Here is a 27,553-nt window from a genome sequence, read left to right as displayed (position 1 = left end):
ACTGTATTGCATTACTGCTATTATTTTAATGTTTTATCATGCCTTGCTTTTATTTTCTTTCTTTCTCCTGTAAAGCACTTTGAGCTGCATTTCATGTCATGAAAGGTGCTATACAAATAAAGTTGTATTCCTATTATTATTAAATATGATATTATAAAATCTATTGATGTTTTGTAACAAATGAACTCATCAACATGTACATATATATATAAGTTCTGATTATAAACACCAGTATAGGATTCATCATATAATTTGATTATATAAATATTATAAACTAATATACTGTCCGTTATCACCACCAGATGGGAGCAAAGCCCTACATTTAGCCTGTAATTTCACATTGAGCTGTAAATTATGTTATAATGTAAGAAGTCTGTCTGATGTAATAATAATAATAATAATAATAATAATAATAATAATAATAATAATAATAATAATAATAATAATAATAATAATAATAATGTGGTCTGAACTTTGTACTTGTAGTGAAGTAGTATCGCTGTTTATGTTTTTAGTTTGTGTAGTATCCCTTTAAGACCTCCCCTTTAATACGTCATTGTTCTACCTGATGACGAGCACACCTGTGTCTAAGCCCCGCCCACTGTGTGACGTGACTAAGCCCCGCCCACTGTGTTTTACACAACAAATGGAGTCTACTTTTTTTCTGACAGCGTCCGGAAGCGAAGAGTTAAAATAAACAACAAACAAAACAAGGTAAATGATTTAAAACTAAACGTTTATTTAGAGTTTTAGAAAGTTTAACAATTTGTTTACTGTGAGAGGATCAAAGTCCACCTGGTTGAGTAGCTCTGCCTCTGGGCCATTAGAGCTATGGGTCAGACATTAGAGCTATGGACCAGACTAGCTCTGGTACATAGCTCATCAGATAGCTGAGCTCTGGTCTGGTCCATAGCTCTAATGCTATGGACCAGATATGTTCAGAGACACAAACAGGAACAGATGGAAAAATAATACCTTCTAAAGTAGTGAAAATAGCAGATCTACAAGCTCACAACGCCTCGCGGAGGCGACGCGTTGTGAGCTTGTAGATCTGCTACTTTCGCTGCTTGTGGGGGGGGGGGGGGGGGCTTTCGCTGCTTGTGTGTGTGTGTGAGGAGGGGGGGGGGGGGGGGGACAGTTTCGGTTGTGTTTCTATTTTTTCCCTTTTTTTCAGGGGGGGGGTCTGGGTTCTGTCGTCCATTAGATGAATAATTTATATTAGTTTTTTTTTAATATATTAGTTTTTCCAAACTATCCGTGAAGAACGCATATTAATGGCAGCACTGTTTAATGCTGTTTAATAGGCTATTTGTTTAATAGGCTATTTGTTGTGTGTTAAGTTTTATTTGTTGAATTACTCATGACGAAGTTGTAAAAGTCAACAGTATAGCAGCAGTAGCAGACAATACACTAGTTCTGTCTTTCAATCATTCTATTATTATTATCAAGAAGAAAGAAAGAAAGAGATATAGCTGTGACTGAGCTTTGACGCCATTGCGAAATTGTGTGTGTGTGTGTGTGTGTGTGTGTGTGTGTGTGTGTGTGTGTGCGCGCGTGCGCGATTTGGGGAGAGAGAGATCTGTTGTGACTGGGAGGAGATCAGACAGACTATAGTTCCAGAAGTCTGTCTGTCTCTCTGTCCCCCTGCCTGTCTGTCCCCCTGCCTGTCTGTCCCCCTGCCTGTCCCCCTGCCTGTCCCCCTGCCTGTCTGTCTGTCCCCCTGCCTGTCTGTCCCCCTGCCTGTCTGTCCCCCTGCCTGTCTGTCTGTCTCTCTGTCTGTCTGCCTGTCTGTCCCCCTGTCTGTCTGTCTGTCTGTCTGTCTGTCTGTCTGTCTGTCTGTCTGTCTGTCTGTCTGTCTGTCTGTCTGTCCCCCTGCCTGTCTGTCCCCCTGCCTGTCTGTCTGTCTGTCTGTCTGTCTGTCTGTCTGTCTGTCTGTCTGTCTGTCTGTCTGTCTGTCTGTCTGTCTGTCTGTCTGTCTGTCTGTCCCCCTGCCTGTCTGTCTGTCTGTCCCCCTGCCTGTCTGTCTGTCTGTCTGTCCCCCTGCCTGTCTGTCGGTCTGTCGGTCTGTCTGTCTGTCTGTCGGTCTGTCTGTCTGTCTGTCTGTCTGTCTGTCAACCAACGGATGGAGAGAGAAAGATGATTGTTTTTCCAACTTTTTTATTAGCTCAACAGTGTTAAATAGCTCTATATTGTGACAGTAATCATTGCTATAGAGTGTGTTCAGTAACAGTGTTAAATAGCTCTATATTGTGACAGTAATCATTGCTATAGAGTGTGTTCAGTAACAGTGTTAAATAGCTCTATATTGTGACAGTAATCATTGCTATAGAGTGTGTTCAGTAACAGTGTTAAATAGCTCTATATTGTGACAGTAATCATTGCTATAGAGTGTGTTCAGTAACAGTCCCGCCCCCTACCAGGGCCCAGGAAATGATTCCCCGTTCATTTTCCTCATAGACATTTCAAAAAGTATTTATTTAAAGACCTTTTAAGCGTCGTACAAAGCCAACTCACAAATCATGACAACAAACACAATTTTTCGGGCCGAACAAATAATCAGAAAGAAGAAGAAAACGGCAGGTTACAACACTTTTTTTGTTGTTTTTCTTCTTTGTAATTATTTGTTAGGTCCAAAATATTGTGTTTGTTGTCATGATTTGTCACGACTCGAGTTGGCTTTGTACAACGCTTATAAGGTCTTTAAATAAATATGTTTTGAAATGTCTATGGGAAAAATGCATTGGGAAGTTTTTCCTGGGCCTGGTGTCGCCATGAAAGGGGGCGGGACTGTGACGCTCTATAGAACATGGTAACAGCGTCTGGATGGGCTGTATGTGGTCCATGCTTCACAGCCAGGACAGACTAGACTGGAACTCGCTCCGCCGGGAGGAACTAGACGCAGCTGCAGGACATGAGACTAATTAATTAGAGCGACAGAGAGAGAGGAGTGTGTACGTGTGTGTACATCAATTTAACAAGGCTGCAGACTATCAGAAATCAGTGAGCGACGTTTGCTCTACTGTACACCGAATTGAAGTGGACTCAAGGTCAGACTTTTTTCTTCTTCCTGGAAATAAAAACGTCTGGGTTTCCGAGGCTAGGGACGGATTAACCCCCACAAGGCCCCCTGGGCCAGTCTTTTTGGGGGGCCCCATAGCATGCGTGCGCGCAACAATCCTCAGGGTCTTTGTTTTTTATCATATTTTTAACCTAAATTTAACACAATCAACAGCCAATAAAGGTCCCCAGGACCCCTTTTCAGGGCCTCAAACCCAGTACTGGCCCTCCAGTTTCCCTGAAGGGCCAGGGAGCCAGAGGCCCCTGGGAGCCAGGGGCCCCTGGGCCACTGCCCCATTGATTGATTGATTGATTGATTGAAATATTTATTAACAGTTTGCAGAATTACAGTACATTTCAAGCACAACTCAATACAAAGACTGTTAACTGTGAGTGGACGTGGACGACCCAATTAAGCATTACACTTGTTTACAAGAGGGTCCACCTTGTTCAATTCATCAAAATATTTAGAGACGTACAAATAGACACTTCTATATAGTCAAAGAACAGAACAGGAATTCATCATAAGGAGGTAAAAAGAGAAAAGAAACATATACAGTGAGGGGAAAAAGGGGGTGGGATTCATATTTTATGGGGGCCAGTTTCGAATTGCAGCCGTCCGTAGGTGCCCCGTAGGTGCCCAGCGGCTAATTTGGCTCACAGCGTTTCTGTGGCTACCAAGGTAAAGCAAAGTTCTTTGTTTACCCAGGGTGAATGGACTAAGCTCGAGACTTGTTTACAGCCAGACCCTGCTCATAGAACATTTCATGGTTGAGGTTCAATGCCTTGCTCAAGGGCACTTCAGCGGTGGTAATTTTAACGTGCCGGTCCGGGGATACGAACTGACGACCTTCCGGTATCACCTCCGCAAACCGTTCGGCCACCGCTGCCTATATTGGTGGGGCCTATAACGTGGGGGGGGGAGCGTTTTTTAACTGGCCCGTTCCTCAGACATACAGACAAGTCAGACACATTCACAGAAAACCACCCAATGATGGAACCGCAGAATTTTCGATTAGCCTAATTGTTAACTGTTAAGATGAAGAATTTCTTAATGGCTATTTAATTGATTAACGATTAAATATTAACATCCCTATTAGTGACACATTGGAGTATCTGACAGTGTTGTGTTGTTTTAACCCTTTCAATGTGTTGTCATTTCTTTCTTTAATTTCCTGAAAAGGTTATATTTTGGACGAAGCTGCTTTCTGCCTGACAACAGAGATATAATTACTGTGATAGGCTTAGCTGCAGTGTATGGAATGTATTATAATTACTAATAACCGTTTATGGAATGTAATCCATTTAGATATAAATGACTAATATATAATGATTTGATTCCCCCGGCAGGATTCAGAAGATCAACGTAATGCAGTCCAGTCCTGTTGCCAATTAACCACAGCTGTTCACCAGACCGTTTACTAGCTTAAAGAGGCAGTTAACGAGGCTTCCTAACGAGGCCGTTAACATAGTTAGCATTAGCGTTAGCCTCGTAACATGTCAGAGTTCCTGCTGCTGGGTGAGGACTGGTCCAAAAGCAACATGGCCGCCGAGCCACAGAGCCCCGCCCTCTGGGACGAAGACCCCGCCCCCGCGGTGACGTCGGCTCACCTGGAGCCTAGCACCCTCCAGTGGCCGGAGGACAGAAATGCAGATAAACGCCCCCTGCTGGACCACAGTGAGAGGTGAGTTTATTTTGTTATTATTACTAGAGCGGTCCACAGATGTGCTCTAACCCATTCTGGGCGGGAAGCCCTTTTGGTGTTTTAAGCATTATGTTATGCTTTAGCTGTTGAAAAGTAGCAGACGTACAAGGGTTAGGGTTAGGGGATAGGGTTAGGGGATAGGGTTAGGGTTAGGGTTAGCTTGTAGGTCTGCTACGTTTGAAAAATCGTGAAAATGTGGCGCAAATCTTTGAATATATATTCTTTCAGAGCGAACGTTTTAAACTCAAATCTTTGCTTCTGGGGGGGTCCCTGGAACAACATATTTTCAGATGGGGGTCCCTGGAACAACACTGATATAGAACCACTGATATAGAAACACTGATATAGAAACACTGATATAGAAACACTGATATAGAAACAGAAACACTGATATAGAACCACTGATATAGAACCACTGATATAGAAACACTGATATAGAAACAGAAACACTGATATAGAACCACTGATATAGAACCACTGATATAGAAACACTGATATAGAAACACTGATATAGAAACACTGATATAGAACCACTGATATAGAACCACTGATATAGAACCACTGATATAGAACCACTGATATAGAAACACTGATATAGAAACACTGATATAGAAACAGAAACACTGATATAGAAACACTGATATAGAAACACTAGTATAGAAACACTAGTATAGAAACACTGATATAGAAACACTGATATAGAAACACTAGTATATAAACACTGATATAGAACCACTGATATAGAAACACTGATATAGAAACACTAGTATAGAAACACTGATATAGAAACACTAGTATAGAAACACTGATATAGAAACACTGATATAGAAACACTAGTATATAAACACTGATATAGAAACACTGATATAGAACCACTGATATAGAAACACTGATATAGAAACACTAGTATAGAAACACTGATATAGAAACACTAGTATAGAAACACTGATATAGAACCACTGATATAGAAACACTGATATAGAAACACTAGTATAGAAACACTGATATAGAAACACTGATATAGAAACACTGATATAGAAACACTAGTATAGAAACACTGATATAGAAACACTAGTATAGAAACACTGATATAGAAACACTGATATAGAAACACTAGTATAGAAACACTGATATATAAACACTGATATAGAAACACTAGTATAGAAACACTGATATAGAAACACTAGTATAGAAACACTGATATATAAACACTGATATAGAAACACTGATATATAAACACTGATATAGAAACACTGATATAGAACCACTGATATAGAAACACTGATATAGAAACACTGATATAGAAACACTGATATAGAAACACTGATATAGAACCACTGATATAGAAACACTGATATAGAAACACTGATATAGAACCACTGATATAGAACCACTGATATAGAAACACTGATATAGAACCACTGATATAGAACCACTGATATAGAACCACTGATATAGAAACACTGGTATAGAAACACTGATATAGAAACACTGATATAGAAACACTGATATAGAACCACTGATATAGAACCACTGATATAGAACCACTGATATAGAAACACTGGTATAGAAACACTGATATAGAAACACTGATATAGAACCACTGATATAGAAACACTGGTATAGAAACACTGATATAGAAACACTGATATAGAACCACTGATATAGAACCACTGATATAGAAACACTGATATAGAAACACTGATATAGAAACACTGATATAGAAACACTGATATAGAAACACTGATATAGAAACACTGATATAGAAACACTGATATAGAAACACTGATATAGAAACATGGGTTTTTCAGAAAACTGTCAGGATTTAGAAGACATTTGTAGAATCATCCTCGGGTCTAAATGGGCTAAAAAGCTGGGTACTCTATGCCCTTATATGGATGTTCTCTAAAAGGCTGGGTAGTCTATGCCCTTATTTGGATGTGCTCTAAAAGGCTGGGTAGTCTATGCCCTTATATGGATGTGCTCTAAAAGGCTGGGTAGTCTATGCCCTTATATGGATGTGCTCTAAAAGGCTGGGTAGTCTATGCCCTTATATGGATGTGCTCTAAAAGGCTGGGTACTCTATGCCCTTATATGGATGTGCTCTAAAAGGCTGGGTAGTCTATGCCCTTATATGGATGTGCTCTAAAAGGCTGGGTAGTCTATGCCCTTATTTGGATGTGCTCTAAAAGGCTGGGTAGTCTATGCCCTTATATGGATGTGCTCTAAAAGGCTCTGGGTGGCTATGCCCTTATATGGATGTGCTCTAAAAGGCTGGGTAGGCTATGCCCTTATATGGATGTGCTCTAAAAGGCTGGGTAGTCTATGTCCTTATATGGATGTGCTCTAAAAGGCTCTGGTGGTCTATGTCCTTATATGGATGTGCTCTAAAAGGCTGGGTACTCTATGCCCTTATATGGATGTGCTCTAAAAGGCTGGGTACTCTATGCCCTTATATGGATGTGCTCTAAAAGGCTGGGTAGTCTATGCCCTTATATGGATGTGCTCTAAAAGGCTCTGGTATACTCTTATATGGATGTGCTCTAAAAGGCTCTGGGTGGCTATGCCCTTATATGGATGTGCTCCAAAAGGCTCTGGGTGGCTATGCCCTTATATGGATGTGCTCTAAAAGGCTCTGGGTAGTCTATGCCCTTATATGGATGTTCTCTAAAAGGCTCTGGGTGGCTATGCCCTTATATGGATGTGTTCTAAAAGGCTGGGTAGGCTATGCCCTTATATGGATGTGCTCTAAAAGGCTCTGGGTAGTCTATGCCCTTATATGGATGTGCTCTAAAAGGCTCTGGGTGGCTATGCCCTTATATGGATGTGCTCTAAAGGGCTCTGGGTAGGCTATGCCCTTATATGGATGTGCTCTAAAAGGCTGGGTAGTCTATGCCCTTATATGGATGTGCTCTAAAAGGCTCTGGGTGGCTATGCCCTTATATGGATGTGCTCTAAAATGCTGGGTAGTCTATGACCTTATATGGATGTGCTCTAAAAGGCTCTGGTATGTCCTTATATGGATGTGCTCTAAAATGCTGGGTAGTCTATGCCCTTATATGGATGTGCTCTAAAAGGCTCTGGTATGTCCTTATATGGATGTGCTCTAAAAGGCTGGGTAGTCTATGCCCTTATATGGATGTGCTCTAAAAGGCTCTGGTATGTCCTTATATGGATGTGCTCTAAAAGGCTGGGTAGTATATGCCCTTATATGGATGTGCTCTAAAAGGCTCTGGTATGTCCTTATATGGATGTGCTCTAAAAGTGTGAACACCGTATTTGTCGTACAGGAGTCCGGGGGAGGGGCTTGAAGCGGAGAGGAGGAGCCAATTCTCTGAGGGAGGAGGAGGGGCGAGTCGCACCGAGAGCGAGAGAGAGCTAGGCTCCGCCCACTCTGAGCTAGGCCCCACCCACAAGGAAACGAAGGGGGCAGATCTCTGGGAGGAGGGGGAGGAGCCAGAGCTGAGGAGGCGGAGCCAAGGAGACAAGGATGAAGTGGAGATCGAAGAGGACAGGTCAGTGATAATTAATTAACATAATTAGTGCATGTGTGCGTATATAATTAACAGAGAGAATCGTCTACCAGACACAGTGTATGCATAATTATAATTAACATAAATTACCATAATGAACAGAGCATCAAATAATGAACATACATTACCATAATTAACAGAGAATCATATAATTAACATATATTAGCATAATTAACAGGGAGAACCGTCTACCAGAAAAGGCAGCTCAGGTGTTTAACCCTGCGGTGACCATACTGAGCGCGCCCGGCAGTGACCCCACCTCCCCCAGGGAGAGTGAAGCATTCTGGGAGTTAGAGGCAGAGAGGACTCCTTTCCTGGGACAGCAATGCATGATGGGAAACGACGGATACTACCACGACTGGCCCCCCGAGGAAGAAGGGGCCTCGAAATGTAAGTGTGTTGTGTTGTGTTGTGTTGTGTTGTGTTGTGTTGCGTCCGTGTGTGCGTGGTGTGTTGTGAGCTTGTAGATCTGCTATTTTAAAATTGCCAAAGTGTTTGGAAATCATAATCAAAATCTATTGGTGTAAAATGGTGTATTCATAGTACTTTAAACTGTGTCTGTTGGATCTAGACTTATTATCCAGCCCTCAATGTCTTCACATATTGTACAGTTAATATAAAACACCTTATTCAGGCACATTTCAGACACCTCTTTTTGCCGATTAGGACCACTCTAGTCTATGGTACCCCGGGCACCCTATAGTAACATCATTCTACAGGCCACTCTAGTCTATGGTACCCCGGGCACCCTATAGTAACATCATTCTACAGGCCACTCTAGTCTATGGTACCCCGGGCACCCTATAGTAACATCATTCTACAGGCCACTCTAGTCTATGGTACCCCGGGCACCCTATAGTAACATCATTCTACAGGCCACTCTAGTCTATGGTACCCCGGGCACCCTATAGTAACATCATTCTACAGGCCACTCTAGTCTATGGTACCCCGGGCACCCTATAGTAACATCATTCTACAGGCCACTCTAGTCTATGGTACCCCGGGCACCCTATAGTAACATCACTCTAGTCTATGGTACCCCGGGCACCCTATAGTAACATCATTCTACAGGCCACTCTAGTCTATGGTACCCCGGGCACCCTATAGTAACATCATTCTACAGGCCACTCTAGTCTATGGTACCCCGGGCACCCTATAGTAACATCACTCTAGTCTATGGTACCCCGGGCACCCTATAGTAACATCATTCTAGTCTATGGTACCCCGGGCACCCTATAGTAACATCATTCTAGTCTATGGTACCCCGGGCACCCTATAGTAACATCATTCTAGTCTATGGTACCCCGGGCACCCTATAGTAACATCATTCTACAGGCCACTCTAGTCTATGGTACCCCGGGCACCCTATAGTAACATCATTCTACAGGCCACTCTAGTCTATGGTACCCCGGGCACCCTATAGTAACATCATTCTACAGGCCACTCTAGTCTATGGTACCCCGGGCACCCTATAGTAACATCATTCTACAGGCCACTCTAGTCTATGGTACCCCGGGCACCCTATAGTAACATCATTCTACAGGCCACTCTAGTCTATGGTACCCCGGGCACCCTATAGTAACATCATTCTACAGGCCACTCTAGTCTATGGTACCCCGGGCACCCTATAGTAACATCATTCTACAGGCCACTCTAGTCTATGGTACCCCGGGCACCCTATAGTAACATCATTCTACAGGCCACTCTAGTCTATGGTACCCCGGGCACCCTATAGTAACATCATTCTACAGGCCACTCTAGTCTATGGTACCCCGGGCACCCTATAGTAACATCATTCTACAGGCCACTCTAGTCTATGGTACCCCGGGCACCCTATAGTAACATCATTCTACAGGCCACTCTAGTCTATGGTACCCCGGGCACCCTATAGTAACATCATTCTCTAGTCTATGGTACCCCGGGCACCCTATAGTAACATCATTCTACAGGCCACTCTAGTCTATGGTACCCCGGGCACCCTATAGTAACATCATTCTACAGGCCACTCTAGTCTATGGTACCCCGGGCACCCTATAGTAACATCATTCTACAGGCCATATACAAAGCGCTAGAGAGCTTCTAGTAGTTATTGTGATTGTCCCCCTCACAGGTAGGGGGTGCTGTAACAGAGACATTAATGTTATTGTTATTAATATTATTGTAATGTAATTGTCCTCTTCACAGGCAGAGGGCGGTGTTGCAGCAGAGATATTAATGTAATTGTCCTCCTCACAGGCAGGAGGCGGTGTTGCAGCAGAGATATTAATGTAATTGTCCTCACAGGCAGGGGGCGGTGTTGCAGCAGAGATATTAATGTAATTGTCCTCACAGGCAGGGGGCGGTGTTGCAGCAGAGATATTAATGTAATTGTCCTCACAGGCAGGGGGCGGTGTTGCAGCAGAGATATTAATGTAATTGTCCTCACAGGCAGGAGGCGGTGTTGCAGCAGAGATATTAATGTAATTGTCCTCACAGGCAGGAGGCGGTGTTGCAGCAGAGATATTAATGTAATTGTCCTCAAAGGCAGGGGGCGGTGTTGCAGCAGAGATATTAATGTAATTGTCCTCCTCACAGGCAGGGGGCGGTGTTGCAGCAGAGATATTAATGTAATTGTCCTCCTCACAGGCAGGGGGCGGTGTTGCAGCAGAGATATTAATGTAATTGTCCTCCTCACAGGCAGGGGGCGGTGTTGCAGCAGAGATATTAATGTAATTGTCCTCCTCACAGGCAGGGGGCGGTGTTGCAGCAGAGATATTAATGTAATTGTCCTCCTCACAGGCAGGGGGCGGTGTTGCAGCAGAGATATTAATGTAATTGTCCTCCTCACAGGCAGGGGGCGGTGTTGCAGCAGAGACGTGCTGAAGCTCTGTGTCTCTGTGTTCACGGCGGCGCTGCTCTTCCCCTTCCTGGTGTGGGGGGGTTACGTCTTCCTGCCGTTCGACGCTCCGCTGCTCACTAGCACCCCCCTGAGGCTGGTGTACACACTGCGCTGCTCTGTGTTCGCCACGATACCCATCCTACTGGGTGAGTTATAATATAAACACGCTGCTCACTAGCACCCCCCTGAGGCTGGTGTACACACTGCATTGCTCACTAGCACCCCCCTGAGGCTTGTGTACACACTGTGCTGCTCACTAGCACCCCCCTGAGGCTGGTGTACACTGTGCTGCTCACTAGCACCCCCCTGAGGCTGGTGTACACACTGTGCTGCTCACTAGCACCCCCCTGAGGCTGGTGTACACTGTGCTGCTCACTAGCACCCCCCTGAGGCTGGTGTACACTGCGCTGCTCACTAGCACCCCCCTGAGGCTGATGTACACTGTGCTGCTCACTAGCACCCCCCTGAGGCTGGTGTACACTGTGCTGCTCACTAGCACCCCCCTGAGGCTGGTGTACACTGCGCTGCTCACTAGCACCCCCCTGAGGCTGGTGTACACTGCGCTGCTCACTAGCACCCCCCTGAGGCTGGTGTACACTGCGCTGCTCACTAGCACCCCCCTGAGGCTGATGTACACTGTGCTGCTCACTAGCACCCCCCTGAGGCTGGTGTACACTGTGCTGCTCACTAGCACCCCCCTGAGGCTGGTGTACACTGCGCTGCTCACTAGCACCCCCCTGAGGCTGATGTACACTGTGCTGCTCACTAGCACCCCCCTGAGGCTGATGTACACTGTGCTGCTCACTAGCACCCCCCTGAGGCTGATGTACACATATATGTATAAATATATTTCAGGTTGGGTGGTACTGTAACATATATATGCAGTGGCGGGCCGTGCTGAAATGAACTAGGCCTAAAAAGTCCTTCCTTCTCGAAAAAGGCTTCGACTGTAAATCCACCACTAAATCTGTTTCTTCTCCTCCTTCAGCCGTTTTCCGCGTTTGTTTGTGAGTTAAATCCATGTTAAATCTGTTAATTTAGCTCATCAGGCAACCCATAGATGGGAACTTGTGCAGAAAGTTTCAAACAGCCGATTCTCTTTTCTCATTGGACAATATTGCCCCCCAGCGATGGGATCCAAGCAAGACGTTAACGTCACCAAAGGCCAGCTAGCTGGCCCCGGCAAAGAAACGCCCAGCAGGGCCCTCAGTCGAGTTTCTGAAAGCCTGACGGCAGAGAATTTTACCCGGAGACAACACAAGGAAATAATCTCATTGGTTAAAAAAAACAAGCGCTGTTGTACCTGCACAGAATGGAAGCAGCGTGTCCAGCCCGTCTGAGTGAGAGACAGTGCAATGATGGCAGCAAAATAAATACAATATATTTTCTAAAAATAAATATTTATTATAAAATATATATTTCTGCATCAGGCAAGTGCAGGGCCAGCAGAGAAGGCCTTGCTGGCCCTGACGGCACACCACTGTATATATGTATAAATATATTCCAGGTTGGGTGGTACTGTAACATATATATTTATACATATATTCCAGGTTGGGTGGTACTGTAACATATATATTTATACATATATTCCAGGTTGGGTGGTACTGTAACATATATATTTATAAATATATTTCAGGTTGGGTGGTTCTGGGCGTGTCCAGGTTGCGTTCGGGGGACGTGCGTCCTCGATGTGAGGAGGAGGAGATGGGCGGGGCATCAGGAGGCGGAGCTTATAGAAGGGAGGCGGAGCTACACCGCCGCTACGTGTCCGACTCGCTCTCTCTCTTCCTGGTCTACTTCCTGCAGCTGGCTGTGATGTCACCGTACCTCAACCAATCACAGCTCAAGCTGATCCCACTGCTCACTATCATCTTCACCTTCGGAAGGTAAGCTCCGCCCACCTCGTTACAGCTATGATAAGTCATTCGATACACACTCGTTAAGCTACGACAAATAATATGAATCACACTCGTTAAACTACGATAAGTAATATGAATCACACTCGTTAAACTACGATAAGTAATATGAATCACACTCGTTAAACTACGACAAGTAATATGAATCACACTCGTTAAGCTACGACAAGTAATATGAATCACACTCGTTAAGCTACGACAAGTAATATGAATCACACTCGTTAAACTACGATAAGTAATATGAATCACACTCGTTAAGCTACGACAAATAATATGAATCACACTCGTTAAACTACGATAAGTAATATGAATCACACTCGTTAAACTACGATAAGTAATATGAATCACACTCGTTAAACTACGACAAGTAATATGAATCACACTCGTTAAGCTACGACAAGTAATATGAATCACACTCGTTAAACTACGATAAGTAATATGAATCACACTCGTTAAGCTACGATAAGTAATATGAATCACACTCGTTAAGCTACGATAAGTAATATGAATCACACTCGTTAAACTACGATAAGTAATATGAATCACACTCGTTAAGCTACGACAAATAATATGAATCACACTCGTTAAGCTACGATAAGTAATATGAATCACACTCGTTAAGCTACGACAAATAATATGAATCACACTCGTTAAGCTACGATAAGTAATATGAATCACACTCGTTAAGCTACGACAAGTAATATGAATCACACTCGTTAAGCTACGATAAACTAGATAACATCACTGAATGTTATTATAATGACTCTCTATCGGCCCCTACAGGTTGGTCTATTGGGTTTAACCACTATTATAATAATAATAATAACCTGTTGCTCTCTACTGCCCCCTGTGTGTAGGCTGGTGTATTGGGTCACAGGTAGCAGTATTATAATTATAACATGTTGCTCTCTACTACCCCCTGTGTGTAGGCTGGTGTATTGGGTCGCAGCAGCGTTCGGGAGCAGCGTGCGAGGTTTCGGATTCGGCCTGTCGTTTCTCCCGGCGCTGAGCATGCTGGGAGTTAATATGTACTTCATCTTCACCATGGAGGCCGGGTCGTCTATCTACGTCACCGATGGAGACTTCCACCCAACCCCCCCGCCCGGGAGACAGCGCTTCTGGGGTTAAACCTTCACCCATTCCCCCCGCCCGGGAGACAGCGCTTCTGGGGTTAAACCTCCACCCATTCCCCCCGCCCGGGAGACAGCGCTTCTGGGGTTAAACCTCCACCCATTCCCCCCGCCCGGGAGACAGCGCTTCTGGGGTTAAACCTTCACCCATTCCCCCCGCCCGGGAGACAGCGCTTCTGGGGTTAAACCTTCACCCATTCCCCCCGCCCGGGAGACAGCGCTTCTGGGGTTAAACCTTCACCCATTCCCCCCGCCCGGGAGACAGCGCTTCTGGGGTTAAACCTTCACCCATTCCCCCCGCCCGGGAGACAGCGCTTCTGGGGTTAAACCTTCACCCATTCCCCCCGCCCGGGAGACAGCGCTTCTGGGGTTAAACCTTCACCCATTCCCCCCGCCCGGGAGACAGCGCTTCTGGGGTTAAACCTCCACCAATCTGGGGTTAAAATTAGCCCTTCGCTAAGTCCCTCCCCAACCCCTCCTTGTCCAATAGGCACGTTAGCAGCGAGGTAATAGAAAGCTGTTAAATGACGAGATTTCTCCATATAAATAATCCATCATTTCAGTAGCAAGAGCTTCAAAATGTCTTCTAAATCTAGTCAACCAGGCCTGCAGTAGGCTATGCACTGGACAACATGTGCATGACATTATTTCAATAAACTACAAATAGGAGGAAATGTTAGAGGGAGAAACAGTATCCAACATCAACTTTAACGACTGTCCGACAGGAGTTTTCATGTTGCACGGTCAGACTACGGTCATTAGTATTATTGCATCACCTGGGTGGGTCAGTCGTGTAACTTTCCCAACGTTAAGCTGTGTATGTGTTCAACAACACAGCCATGACGTTAAGCTGTGTGTGTGTTCAACAACACAGCCATGACGTTAAGCTGTGTGTGTGTTCAACAACACAGCCATGACGTTAAGCTGTGTGTGTGTTCAACAACACAGCCATGATGCTAAGCTGTGTGTGTGTTCAACAACACAGCCATGACGTTAAGCTGTGTATGTGTTCAACAACACAGCCATGACGTTAAGCTGTGTGTGTGTTCAACAACACAGCCATGACGTTAAGCTGTGTGTGTGTTCAACAACACAGACATGATGTTAAGCTGTGTGTGTTCAACAACACAGCCATGACGTTAAGCTGTGTATGTGTTCAACAACACAGCCATGATGTTAAGCTGTGTGTGTTCAACAACACAGCCATGATGTTAAGCTGTGTATGTGTTCAACAACACAGCCATGATGTTAAGCTGTGTGTGTGTTCAACAACACAGCCATGACGTTAAGCTGTGTGTGTTCAACAACACAGCCATGATGTTAAGCTGTGTATGTGTTCAACAACACAGCCATGATGTTAAGCTGTGTGTGTGTGTTCAACAACACAGCCATGACGTTAAGCTGTGTGTGTTCAACAACACAGCCATGATGTTAAGCTGTGTGTGTGTTCAACAACACAGCCATGCAAAATAACACTGACAGTTATGAGGTGACGGAAGCTTTAATCTTTAGCAACGGTTGCTAAACTATTTGGATCGGTATTGGACAATCAATTTTGGGGCGGGGTTTAGCGAAGCGCTAATTACACCCCTATAGGTTAAAACTACACCTGACAGCAGCATAGACCCACAATTAGACACCAATATGTCTATAGACAGACAGACAGACAGACAGACAGACAGACAGACAGACAGACATGCATGATCAGTGTCTATAGAGAAATTATAAATATTATGTAAAATAAATAATAATTATAGATGCTACATTTCTCCTGGACGTAGAAACATGATTTATGATTGTCCAGTTATTATGTTATAACATGTTACTGTTAGGATCCAACAGGAAGCACATCTCCAGAAATTCTACAGGTGCCGGTCAAAATTATACGTACAATGAAAAGGAAGGGATTTATTGAACAACGTTTCAAACGTTGTAACATGTATTATGTTATAACATGTTACTGTAACATGTATTATGTTATAACATGTTACTGTAACATGTATTACGTTATAACATGTTACTGTAACTTGTATTACGTTATAACATGTTACTGTAACATGTATTACGTTATAACATGTTACTGTAACATGTATTACGTTATAACATGTTACTGTAACTTGTATTACGTTATAACATGTTACTGTAACATGTATTACGTTATAACATTATCATTACGTACGTCAGACGAGTCCTCCATTTGACCTTTAAATCACATTCATAACTGAAGTTCAGATCTTTTCGTAGGAACGCAACATAATTGTGTCTAAAACATCCATAACATCTTCAAGCTGAGAGTTGATGCTTCATTAGTTTTACTTTTACAACCAAAAGGTGTATTCTATTCAGACTGGCAGCGATTTACGCAGACTTGATCTGGATTAACCACAGCTCTGCTCATGAGGAGATGTTGGATGGATTAACCACAGCTCTGCTCATGAGGAGATGTTGGATGGATCAACCACAGCTCTGCTCATGAGGAGATGTTGGATGGATCAACCACAGCTCTGCTCATGAGGAGATGTTGGATGGATCAACCACAGCTCTGCTCATGAGGAGATGTTGGATGGACCAACCACAGCTCTGCTCATGAGGAGATGTTGGATGGACCAACCACAGCTCTGCTCATGAGGAGATGTTGGATGGACCAACCACAGCTCTGCTCATGAGGAGATGTTGGATGGATTAACCACAGCTCTGCTCATGAGGAGATGTTGGATGGATCAACCACAGCTCTGCTCATGAGGAGATGTTGGATGGATTAACCACAGCTCTGCTCATGAGGAGATGTTGGATGGATCAACCACAGCTCTGCTCATGAGGAGATGTTGGATGGACCAACCACAGCTCTGCTCATGAGGAGATGTTGGATGGACCAACCACAGCTCTGCTCATGAGGAGATGTTGGATGGACCAACCACAGCTCTGCTCATGAGGAGATGTTGGATGGACCAACCACAGCTCTGCTCATGAGGGTTAGGGTTAGGGTCTGCTCAAGAGGGGTGCGACAATGCAAGCGTAAAATAAAATAAAACTCAACACAATCCAGGTCTGGTGAGTCGTGGGCGTGTGTACGGAACGAGCACGCGTGCCACAATTTCACAGGACCTCGGCCACGTAAATACACTTGCGTTGTCGCCCCTCGACTTCTCCAGCGTACATAAAAATTCATTGAAAATTAATTAATAGCCGCGTTAACACAATCAATCCCGGGATTCCTTCAAAATAGGAGCAATGGGGTGCCGGGAAAACATGGCTGCTTTTACTCTGAACTAAACTGAGAAATATTTTGCTAGCTTACCTTGCTCTTTTCATTATATCGCTAAATAATCCAAAGCGTTCATATTTTGAATGAGAGGCGGATGAGTCAGAAATGAAGAGCTTAGTATATCCATCAGATCAAAACCACGGAGAGCTTAGTATATCCATCAGATCAAAACCACGGAGAGTTCCTGGATTAGGAGAGACGTTCTTTCTGCAGCGGTAAACGGGACCGCGCATGAAGGAAGAGCGAAGCGTACGGTGGCCTTACAGTCTCACTCAAAAATTGAAAATGGAAAAAATTCAGAATATTATTCTCTCGCCTGATATTGAAGATGCGCTAGGACGTGTACACACGTCCTTTGAATCCGTTGGTTGGATTCCCTAGGACATGTGGACACGAGATGGACGGAACCTGTTAATCGCTGCCCATCTGGAGGCGTTAATCGCTGCCCGTCTGGAGGCGTTAATCGCTGCCCGTCTGAAGGCGTTAATCGCTGCCCGTCTGAAGGCGTTAATCGCTGCCCATCTGGAGGCGTTAATCGCTGCCCATCTGGAGGCATTAATCGCTGCCCGTCTGGAGGCGTTAATCGCTGCCCGTCTGAAGGCGTTAATCGCTGCCCATCTGGAGGCGTTAATCGCTGCCCATCTGGAGGCGTTAATCGCTGCCCGTCTGAAGGCGTTAATCGCTGCCCGTCTGAAGGCGTTAATCGCTGCCCGTCTGAAGGCGTTAATCGCTGCCCGTCTGGAGGCATTAATCGCTGCCCGTCTGGAGGCGTTAATCGCTGCCCGTCTGGAGGCGTTAATCGCTGCCCGTCTGGAGGCGTTAATCGCTGCCCGTCTGGAGGCGTTAATCGCTGCCCGTCTGGAGGCGTTAATCGCTGCCCGTCTGAAGGCGTTAATCGCTGCCCGTCTGAAGGCGTTAATCGCTGCCCGTCTGAAGGCGTTAATCGCTGCCCGTCTGAAGGCGTTAATCGCTGCCCGTCTGGAGCAAGGGGCCAGCGAGGCTATTCAACGTTGAAGCTCTGGGTCCTAGTGGTAGGAGGAGGGACTACAGGCGGACCCGTGGATTCATGACCGGGAAACCCCGTGCAGCTGGGCTTTAACGTTGAGCGCTCGGTTGCCCTACGTCACTCAGGACCTCAAAGTTGAGGTCCTGGGAGGGACTTCCGGCAGTCTTCCGGGTGCTTCAAAACGCCACTGAGCAACTTCCACTGACATGAATAGCTGGGGGGGCGGAGCTTCGCGCCAGTTCAGTCTCTATTATATATATACTCTATGGTCTGGAGGCGTTAATCACTGCCCGTCTGAAGGCAAAAAGTCACATTTCAAAGAGGAATGAATTTATTACAGGGTTTTTTACATTATTTGACACAACAACCATTTATGGTGTTGAGTTTTACTTCAAAGGATAATTTTATTTTCATAGATATTAACTGTAATATTCTTTATGTTTTTACATTTAAATCACATGATGTTAGTTCTGTGGTAAACTAAAGGTCTAAAGTGGATGGAACACTTTCTGTTTGTTTGTTTTTTCTTTTCTTATTTTGTAGAAATGTGGAAACTTATATTTTTGTAATTTACACTTTAGGTTAATATTAAACACTCCATGGGGCCAACTGTGTGTCTCTGCTTCATATTGTAAAGATATGGGGGTTCCATTCATACCTTTAGTTTTAGGGTTTGATGGAGAGTCTGTTTAACACTAATTTAACTCTGGATCAGTGTTGTTTTCGTCGACTAAAACTAAGACGAAAAATGTTTGTCGACTACCTTTTTTCACTGACAAAAACTAAATAGAAACTAAATAAAAACTAAGCTATGATGACTAAAACTAAGACTAAATATACTGACAATTTCGTCAACAAATAAAAACTAGACTAAAATGTTAGGAAGGGACTAGTGGACAAGAGATCCTATAAGTCATTTTACACTTAGTTGCATGCTGAAAATAGCAGATTTACAAGCTCACAACTTGTGAGCTTGTAGATCGGCTATTTTCAGCAAGTTTAAAATCAGTCATTACGACAGCATCAAGGCCCGCCAAAATACATTTTGTTCGACTAAATCAACTGTAGATTTAGTCGACTAAAATCTTATGATATTTAGTCGACTAAAACTAGACTAACACTAAAACATTCCAGGTGACTAAAATGTGACTGAAACCAAATTTAAACTATTCAAAAGACTATGACTAAAACTAAAATCAAAAATAACTGCTCTGGATAGTGTAAAATGTTTAACACTAATTTAACTCTAATTTAATGTAAAACAATAATTAGTGAAATGAAAGCAATACTTTAGTACTTATATATTATATTATAATTATTATAATACTTTAGTACTTCTATATTGTATTATAATTATTATAACTTTAGTACTTATATATTATATTATAATTATTATAAAACTTTAATACTTCTATATTAAATTATAATTATTATATTTTAATACTTTTTTACCCAACAGTGTTTCTGTATTGTGAGTTTTTTTCCACCACTGCATATGTCACTGTGACGTCACCCATGTGGCTCAGCCAGTCAGACTGGCTTATCTGTCGGAGGACAAAAACAAAACTATTTATCCCAGTGCCGGGAAGGACGACGGACGCTCTGCGCTGGGATTGGCTCGTTGGTTACCACGACAACCCGAAAACGCTTGACCGACGTCGTCCCCTTACGACAAGCTGTCCAATCACAGCTCAGCCCGTCCCTCTGGACTGTGGGATGAGAGGAGGGAGGACACAGTGAACAAACGCAGACGGACGAAACGAAAACAGGTGTTTTTATCTCATTAAAACTTATTAAAAGTATTTTATTACTATTAATAATATTAATTATAGTTTAATTAAAACCATGACCGCCATTCCCGCCAGGAGGAAATATGGAACCTGTTTCTTAAGGATCAGAGAAAACTGTCCCTTCCGTAAACTGAGGAAAAATAGATATGGTAAGTTTAAACTTATGAATATTCATTATTATTATAATAACATATACTATTACTAATAATAATAATAATGAACAGGAAGAATAGATATGGTAAGTTTAAACTTATGAATATTCATTATTATTATAATAACATATGATACTACTAATACTGTTACTACTACTATTACGTCTATTATACAAATAATAATAATAATATTGAACAGGAAGAACAGATATGAGGTGAGTTTATGAATGTTATAATATTTATAAATATAAATTAACAACAATACTACTAAGTACTACACTCATCTAAGATCTCATTTAGGCTCTGACACTTGTTTGATTGACAGTGATTGATTGGCAGTGATTGATTGATTCAAGACTTAAGATTGCTTTTTACAACTTTCAAGAAAAGCCTCAGAAAAAACATGTTTCTCCTAAAAGAGCAGATAGACTCATACAATAATAATGTTTACTAGTTAAAAGACAGCATAAATCAGTGGTTCCCAAAGTGGGGTCTGGGGACCCCCAGGGGTCCTTGAGGGAGTTCCAGGGGGTCCTCAGCTAAATGGACCCATGGGTCTGTAACTCTGAGAGTGTACGGGTCCATTTGGTTCCATTTGTACACTCAGAGTTCATTGATTTTACAATATAAATTGGAGTCCCAGAGATAGAAATGCCATTAAATGGGGGGTCCGTAGACTAATGCATGTCAAACTGGGGGTCCTTGAAATTAAACGGGTTGAGAATCACTGCTAGAGCCGTAACAATCTTCTCTTCTGGGGGTCCCTGGAATATGTTTTCAAATGGGGGTCTGTGGGATAATTAGTATAAATGTGGGGGTCCTTGACATGAAAAGGTTTGGGAACCAGTGGCATAGACTCGTACAAGAATAAGATAAAACCATCTGGATTAAATAAATCCTAAAAACTAGAGGAATTCATATCATAAACATCAGCATAGCCAGATTAAAAAAACAGTATAAAAACTGAATATAGAGTTCATGCCATCTATTTTTATGCAACTTAATTTGCATACATTTAAATATCCATTTTATGAAGTATTTAAGAATTATTAATTTGCATAAAATTTGCATAATTAATACGGTACTTTTTTTTCCCCTCCAGATGTTTCGTCGGCAGCGTCCAGCGGTGTGGGCGTGGTCTTCTGGAACCAGCCAATCGGCATCCCTCCTGCTCACGACCAGCCAATCGGCATCCCTCCTGCTAACGAGCAGCCAATGGGCTCCGTCTACCCACAGGCAGCGTCCACCTATCAGAACGTCTACATTACCCACCAATCACAGCCATCCGTTGGTGAGTGTTGTACAGTATTGGCGTTTTGTACATTTGCTATTTATGGCACTGGACCTTAAACTCTTTGCCTGCCGCTGCTTTCTGACTGACATTTTGAGGGACCAATGAGATCGCTGCTTTCTGACTGACACTTTGAGGAACCAATGAGATCGCTGCTTTCTGTGTTTTTCTACAGCCATGGATACTGGCATGACTCCGCTCCCAGCCCCGCCCCCTGCTGCTATTGGACAGATGAACGGACACGCTGGCTCAGGATTGGCTGCGGTGTCACAACAAGATGGAGACAGTATGGGTACGGGTTAGGGTGTGTGTGTGTGTGTGTGTGTGTGTGTGTGTGTGTGTGTGTGTGTGTGTGTGTGTGTGTGTGTGCACTGACTTATTTTGGGCACATGTGGCCGAGGCACATGGAGACGGGAGCACAAAATGATCCTTAATTAGGTTACAATCTGTACTCTTATAGATTAGGCTATCCTATATCCTTATAGATTAGGCTATCCGATCATCATCTGTACTCTTATAGATTAGGCTATCCGATCATCATCTGTACTCTTATAGATTAGGCTATCCGATCATCATCTGTACTCTTATAGATTAGGCTATCCGATCATCATCTGTACTCTTATAGATTAGGCTCTTATAGATTAGACTCTTATAGATTAGGCTATCCGACCATCATATACAATTAGTATGCTACTATGCATATGCCATGTTAGCTATACAGTTTATAGATCATGCTTAAGCATGTGTTTAATTTTGCAGAAATGAAATGAAATGATTACTATATTTACCCAGGGTATCTGGGCTAAGCTCAAGAACTTGTTTCCAGCCAGGCCCTGCTCATAGAACACATTTCATCGTAGTGGTTCAATGCCTTGTTCAAGGGCACTTCAGCGGTGGTAATTTTAACGTGTCGGACCGCTGATTCGAACTGGCGGCCTTCCGGTATCAAGACCGCTCCGCTATCCGTTCGGCCACCGCTGCCACAGTATTTATATTTAAACAAGATGAAGAAAGTCTCCAGCACTTGGATCCCTGCACACAGTGACAGCCAGACAGACAGACAGACAGACAGACAGACTACTCTGTACACTGCAGTGTTTTTACGTGTTTTCTTAAGCAATTGATTAATGTGCTCATCTGACCATATTTCGATCAGGGATTCGGTCTCCATTTCTATCACGTCTATTCACGGTAAAGGGACATCTTTACGCTGCGTAAAATATCCCTTCTCCGTCTCCAACTTTACTCCTCATTCATCCACCACATTGTTTGCTTAATTTCCTTTATTTGATGCGATTGCATTCCCACCTGCACTGAATCCAAATCAAGTGCGATTGGAAGCGAAGCGAACCCCCAGTTTTTTGGCGGAGTAGAATGCGGTTCTTTGATGCACATTAGGATTCTAATGAGGCTTCACACCTGCCAAACGAAGAGCACTTTCCAACAATGTGCAGCAGGATTCGTTTTAATCGCAGTAAAGCTTTCTGGTGTGAAGGCGACCATGGATAGCATTTTATGTTGTCATAGCAACATATACACATAGTAGTGGTGGGCATAGATTCATTTTTTTAATCGTGATTAATCGCACTGCAATCCTGGAGTTAATCGCGATTAATCGCGATTAAAATGGCTCATTTGAAGTCTGCCAAAGGCATTCAAAATATGTGTGCACTACCTAAATAATGACCAGAAGTAAGTCCTTTGAACGCGTTTCTCAGGCCAGATGGCCCATTAGACCAGGTGCCCTAATTATGGATATTAACAATACAACTAAATACCTTATATTTCATATTGTGAGCTTGTGGAACTGTTCACAGTGTTGCCAAGTCTAGTCATTATAAGCTACTTTGGACTTGTTTATCTGTAAAGTTTCTTTAAAATATTGGTGGTCCTTAAGATGAAAATGTTTGAGAACCACTGCTCTAAAACAACATTGGACAATGATGTTTGACAGTCGTTGCTAATTTTAACCTTAATTTCTGACTTTTTCGGATTTTCTGACTTGATCTGGCCTGTTAACATTTTCATAGACCTGGTTGCTTGTTTCTCTCTCATTCATGAAATGTGGCAACCGTCAAAGCTAGTCCTAGACCAGTTTGTTTTGGTTGTGATGCATGGATGATGGCATCATGATGCTACCGCACAGACCACACAGACTACCGCGGAGGCGCGGACCCCCACGCAGACTATCGCGGACCCCCACGCAGAGTATCGCGGACCTCCGCGGGAGTCCGCGCCAACCTCCGCGGGGATCCGCGTCGACCTCCGCGGGGGTCCACGCCGACCTCCGCGGGGGTCCGCGTCGAGGAGTCTAGTCCATTTATTTTTAGAAAAGGGTCCTTTGGTTCCATTTGAAGCAGGCTAAGGCTACACTCGCAGTTACAGAGACCCATGCTCCCAGACCCAACTTTGAGAATAGACTAAAGGCGATATTTTTTTTATCGCGCGATAAGAGTCTCGCGTTAACGCAGCACGTTAACGCCGATAACGGCCCAGCATTAACACATAGTTTCATTATATAGATATTCCACTGTTAGGTTCTTTAGCTTATCTAGTGTACAAGCTTAATAATAATAATAATAATAATAATACTCTTGTCTTACAGAGCTGGACGGAGGAGTCGATCCCGAGACAGGAGAGAGAGCCCAGGGTTGACCTATGACCCCTGACACACGCACACACACGCACACACACACACACACACACACACACACACACAGGGCTGTACTGTATTGTTTCTCAGTGGTTAATGTTACAGGGACATTTGATGTGTGTTTGTTCTTTATGAGTTTCATTATCCTTTATTTATAGAAGTCTAGTTTCTACTGAAGATCTTTATTCTCTTAGAAGTCTAGTTTCTACTGAAGATCTTTATTCTCTTATATAAGTCTAGTTTCTATTGAAGATCTTTATTCTCTTATAGAAGTCTAGTTTCTATTGAAGATCTTTATTCTCTTATAGACGTCTAGTTTCTATTTAAGATCTTTATTCTCTTATAGAAGTCTAGTTTCTACTGAAGATCTTTATTCTCTTATAGAAGTCTAGTTTCTATTGAAGATCTTTATTCTCTTATAGACGTCTAGTTTCTATTTAAGATCTTTATTCTCTTATAGAAGTCTAGTTTCTATTGAAGATATTTATTCTCTTATATAAGTCTAGTTTCTATTGAATATCTTTATACTCTTATAGAAGTCTAGTTTCTATTGAATATCTTTATACTCTTATAGAAGTCTAGTTTCTATTGAACATACATACATATATAATATATATGAAGAACACAGGCTGCAGTGGAAAGTAACAAACAAACAAGTACAAAAGTACATTTACTCAAGTTACTTACCTGGAGTATAGAGCGCCAAAGTCCTGACGTCACTCGCTCATCCCCTGGTTCTAAAGTCCTGACGTCACTCGCTCATCCCCTGGTTCTAAAGTCCTGACGTCACTCGCTCATCCCCTGGTTCTAAAGTCCTGACGTCACTCGCTCATCCCCTGGTTCTAAAGTCCTGACGTCACTCGCTCATCCCCTGGTTCTAAATTCATGACGTCACTCGCTCATCCCCTGGTTCACGTCAGTTTTTCTCTATGGAGAATAACATGGGATCATCTTAAAATCGTCTCATATAAGAATTGTGGTCCAAAAATAAACAAGCTGTCTCTGCGTTATTGTCAGGGAGGTGTCTCTGTAGCGTTATATTGTCAGGGAGGTGTCTCTGTAGCGTTATATTGTCAGGGAGGTGTCTCTGTATCGTTATATTGTCGGGGAGGTGTCTCTGTAGCGTTATATTGTCAGGGAGGTGTCTCTGTATCGTTATATTGTCAGGGAGGTGTCTCTGTATCGTTATATTGTCGGGGAGGTGTCTCTGTATCGTTATATTGTCAGGGAGGTGTCTCTGTATCGTTTACGACAGTCAGTCACTCATATATGATGCTGTTTCTAGTGAAAATTTAACTAATTCAGTAGCAGTAACATTAGCGTTTTCACTCGGTCAGTTGATTCTTCATATCCATATGAGTGAAACGGATGATTTATTTATTTTTCAAACACAGTTCTTATATGAGGCGATCTAAGATCCCCCTATGGGGATTACAATGCAAATAAAACACAGTTCTTATACAAGGCGATCTAAGATCCCGCTATGGGGATTATGATACAAATAAAACACAGTTCTTATACGAGGCGATCTAAGATCCCGCTATGGGGATTACAATGCAAATAAAACACAGTTCTTATACGAGGCGATCTAAGATCCCCCTATGGGGATTATGATACAAATAAAAAAGTACATGAACCCGTGGACTTAGCGCCCTCTAGCGATATTGACGTCAGACCTTGGTACTCTATTGTATTATTGTTAATATTCCCAATGTTCCTACTTGTACAAACATTGTTTTTACTCCACTATAATTATTTGCTAACTTTAGATACTTACTTTGGTTATTTTTTACAAAACCACTTAATATAGCTACATTTGAAAATAGCAGATCTATTGTGACAAGTTGTGAGCATGTAGATCGGCTATTTTCAAAGGATTTGTTTTACATTTTTAACAAAGCATTTTAATTTATAGCCTTATATTGATGTCATATTGTTACTTTATAGCCCAAACCACACCAATGCAACTCCTCGCAACTGGTGTTGCATCGGTGTGGTTTAGGTTTACCTTAAAACTGTTTAGTTTATACAAGGAGTTGCATTGGTGTGACATGTCCTTAAAAGGAGTTGCATTGGTGTGACATGTCCTTAAAAGGAGTTGCATTGGTGTGACATGTCCTTAAAAGGAGTTGCATTGGTGTGACATGTCCTTAAAAGGAGTTGCATTGGTGTGACATGTCCTTAAAAGGAGTTGCATTGGTGTGACATGTCCTTAAAAGGAGTTGCATTGGTGTGACATGTCCTTAAAACTGTTTTGTCTTTGTTATTTGTATGCCTTTGTTTTTAAACCCTGTAGTTAAACTTGTATCATTGTGTTTTTTACGTTCTCATTTTTTCTCCCCTGAAAAGTAAATGTTTTTGGACATAGTGGTTTTCTGACAAGGGACTAAATTAATTTAGCTCCTATGCCACCAAAATGTGGAACGCCCTACCAACAGTCATTAAGAAATGTGAATCCCTTGACTCCTTCCAAACCGCTCTCAAAGAGCACCTACGTTCAACACTGGCCCCGCAAACAAAGTCTGATACTAGTGTATATTTGTACGTCTCTAAATTGTTGTGATGAATTGAACATGGTGGAGTGGTGGACCGTGCTGTAAACCAGTGTAATGCTTTATCATGGTGTCGTCCACAGTAACAGTTTTTGTATCGACTTGTGCTTTCGTTTGAAATGTAGCCATTCTGCATACTGTGAAATAAAATAAAATAAAATTACAATTACAATTTACAATTTAGGCATTTAGCAGACACTCTTAATCCAGAGCGATTTACATTAAGCAATAACAAAAGCATGGCATACATCACATATATAAAAAGTAGTTATCATGAATCATGCGTAAACTAAGAACGTAACAGTGGAGTATCTATGTAAACTAAAACTATACATACTATACTATATAATATATTATACATTATATATACATTATATTATACATTATACATATTATACATTTATAGTGACTCATAGGAATAGACTACGTGACAACCAGGAATAGTCTGGTGACCACCGGAGAGACGGGTGGCAGCCGGAAATTAGACGGCACCCGGGAGCAGTATGGGTTGGCGCCGCAGCCTGTGTCTTCCGTGAGGAAGAAGCCCAACAAACCCACGGTGAGGCCTTTAGGAGGGCCATTCAAGCCTCAAGCGGAGCCTGCGGCACCACCAAGGGCAAGGTG

At 42.8% G+C, this 27,553-nt stretch overlaps 2 protein-coding genes across 2 annotated transcripts; both read left to right on the top strand.

Annotated features, from left to right (window-relative positions):
* The first annotated feature begins 609 nt into the window (after positions 1 to 609).
* On the top strand, positions 610 to 14,222 carry LOC306924424 (transmembrane protein 79-like). The gene is made up of 7 exons (XM_079502919.1): positions 610 to 714; positions 4,408 to 4,742; positions 8,054 to 8,278; positions 8,475 to 8,686; positions 11,126 to 11,320; positions 12,811 to 13,060; positions 14,020 to 14,222. The coding sequence occupies exons 2-7, from the start codon at positions 4,555 to 4,557 to the stop codon at positions 14,216 to 14,218; spliced, it is 1,269 nt and encodes a 422-aa protein (XP_079359045.1). The 5' UTR covers positions 610 to 714; positions 4,408 to 4,554; the 3' UTR covers positions 14,219 to 14,222.
* Positions 14,223 to 20,219: 5,997 nt separating this feature from the next.
* LOC306925235 (uncharacterized protein) lies at positions 20,220 to 24,478 on the top strand. Its single transcript, XM_079503954.1, has 4 exons — positions 20,220 to 20,430; positions 21,536 to 21,724; positions 21,900 to 22,016; positions 24,330 to 24,478. The coding sequence occupies exons 1-4, from the start codon at positions 20,337 to 20,339 to the stop codon at positions 24,377 to 24,379; spliced, it is 450 nt and encodes a 149-aa protein (XP_079360080.1). The 5' UTR covers positions 20,220 to 20,336; the 3' UTR covers positions 24,380 to 24,478.
* The last annotated feature ends 3,075 nt before the right edge of the window (positions 24,479 to 27,553 follow it).

Source organism: Electrona antarctica (genome assembly GCF_951216825.1).
Source record: "Electrona antarctica genome assembly, chromosome: 6".
In the NCBI taxonomy this organism is placed as follows: Eukaryota; Metazoa; Chordata; class Actinopteri; order Myctophiformes; family Myctophidae; genus Electrona; species Electrona antarctica.
The sequence above is the reverse complement of the archived record's forward strand: the minus strand, read 5'-3'. Positions and strand labels throughout refer to the sequence as shown.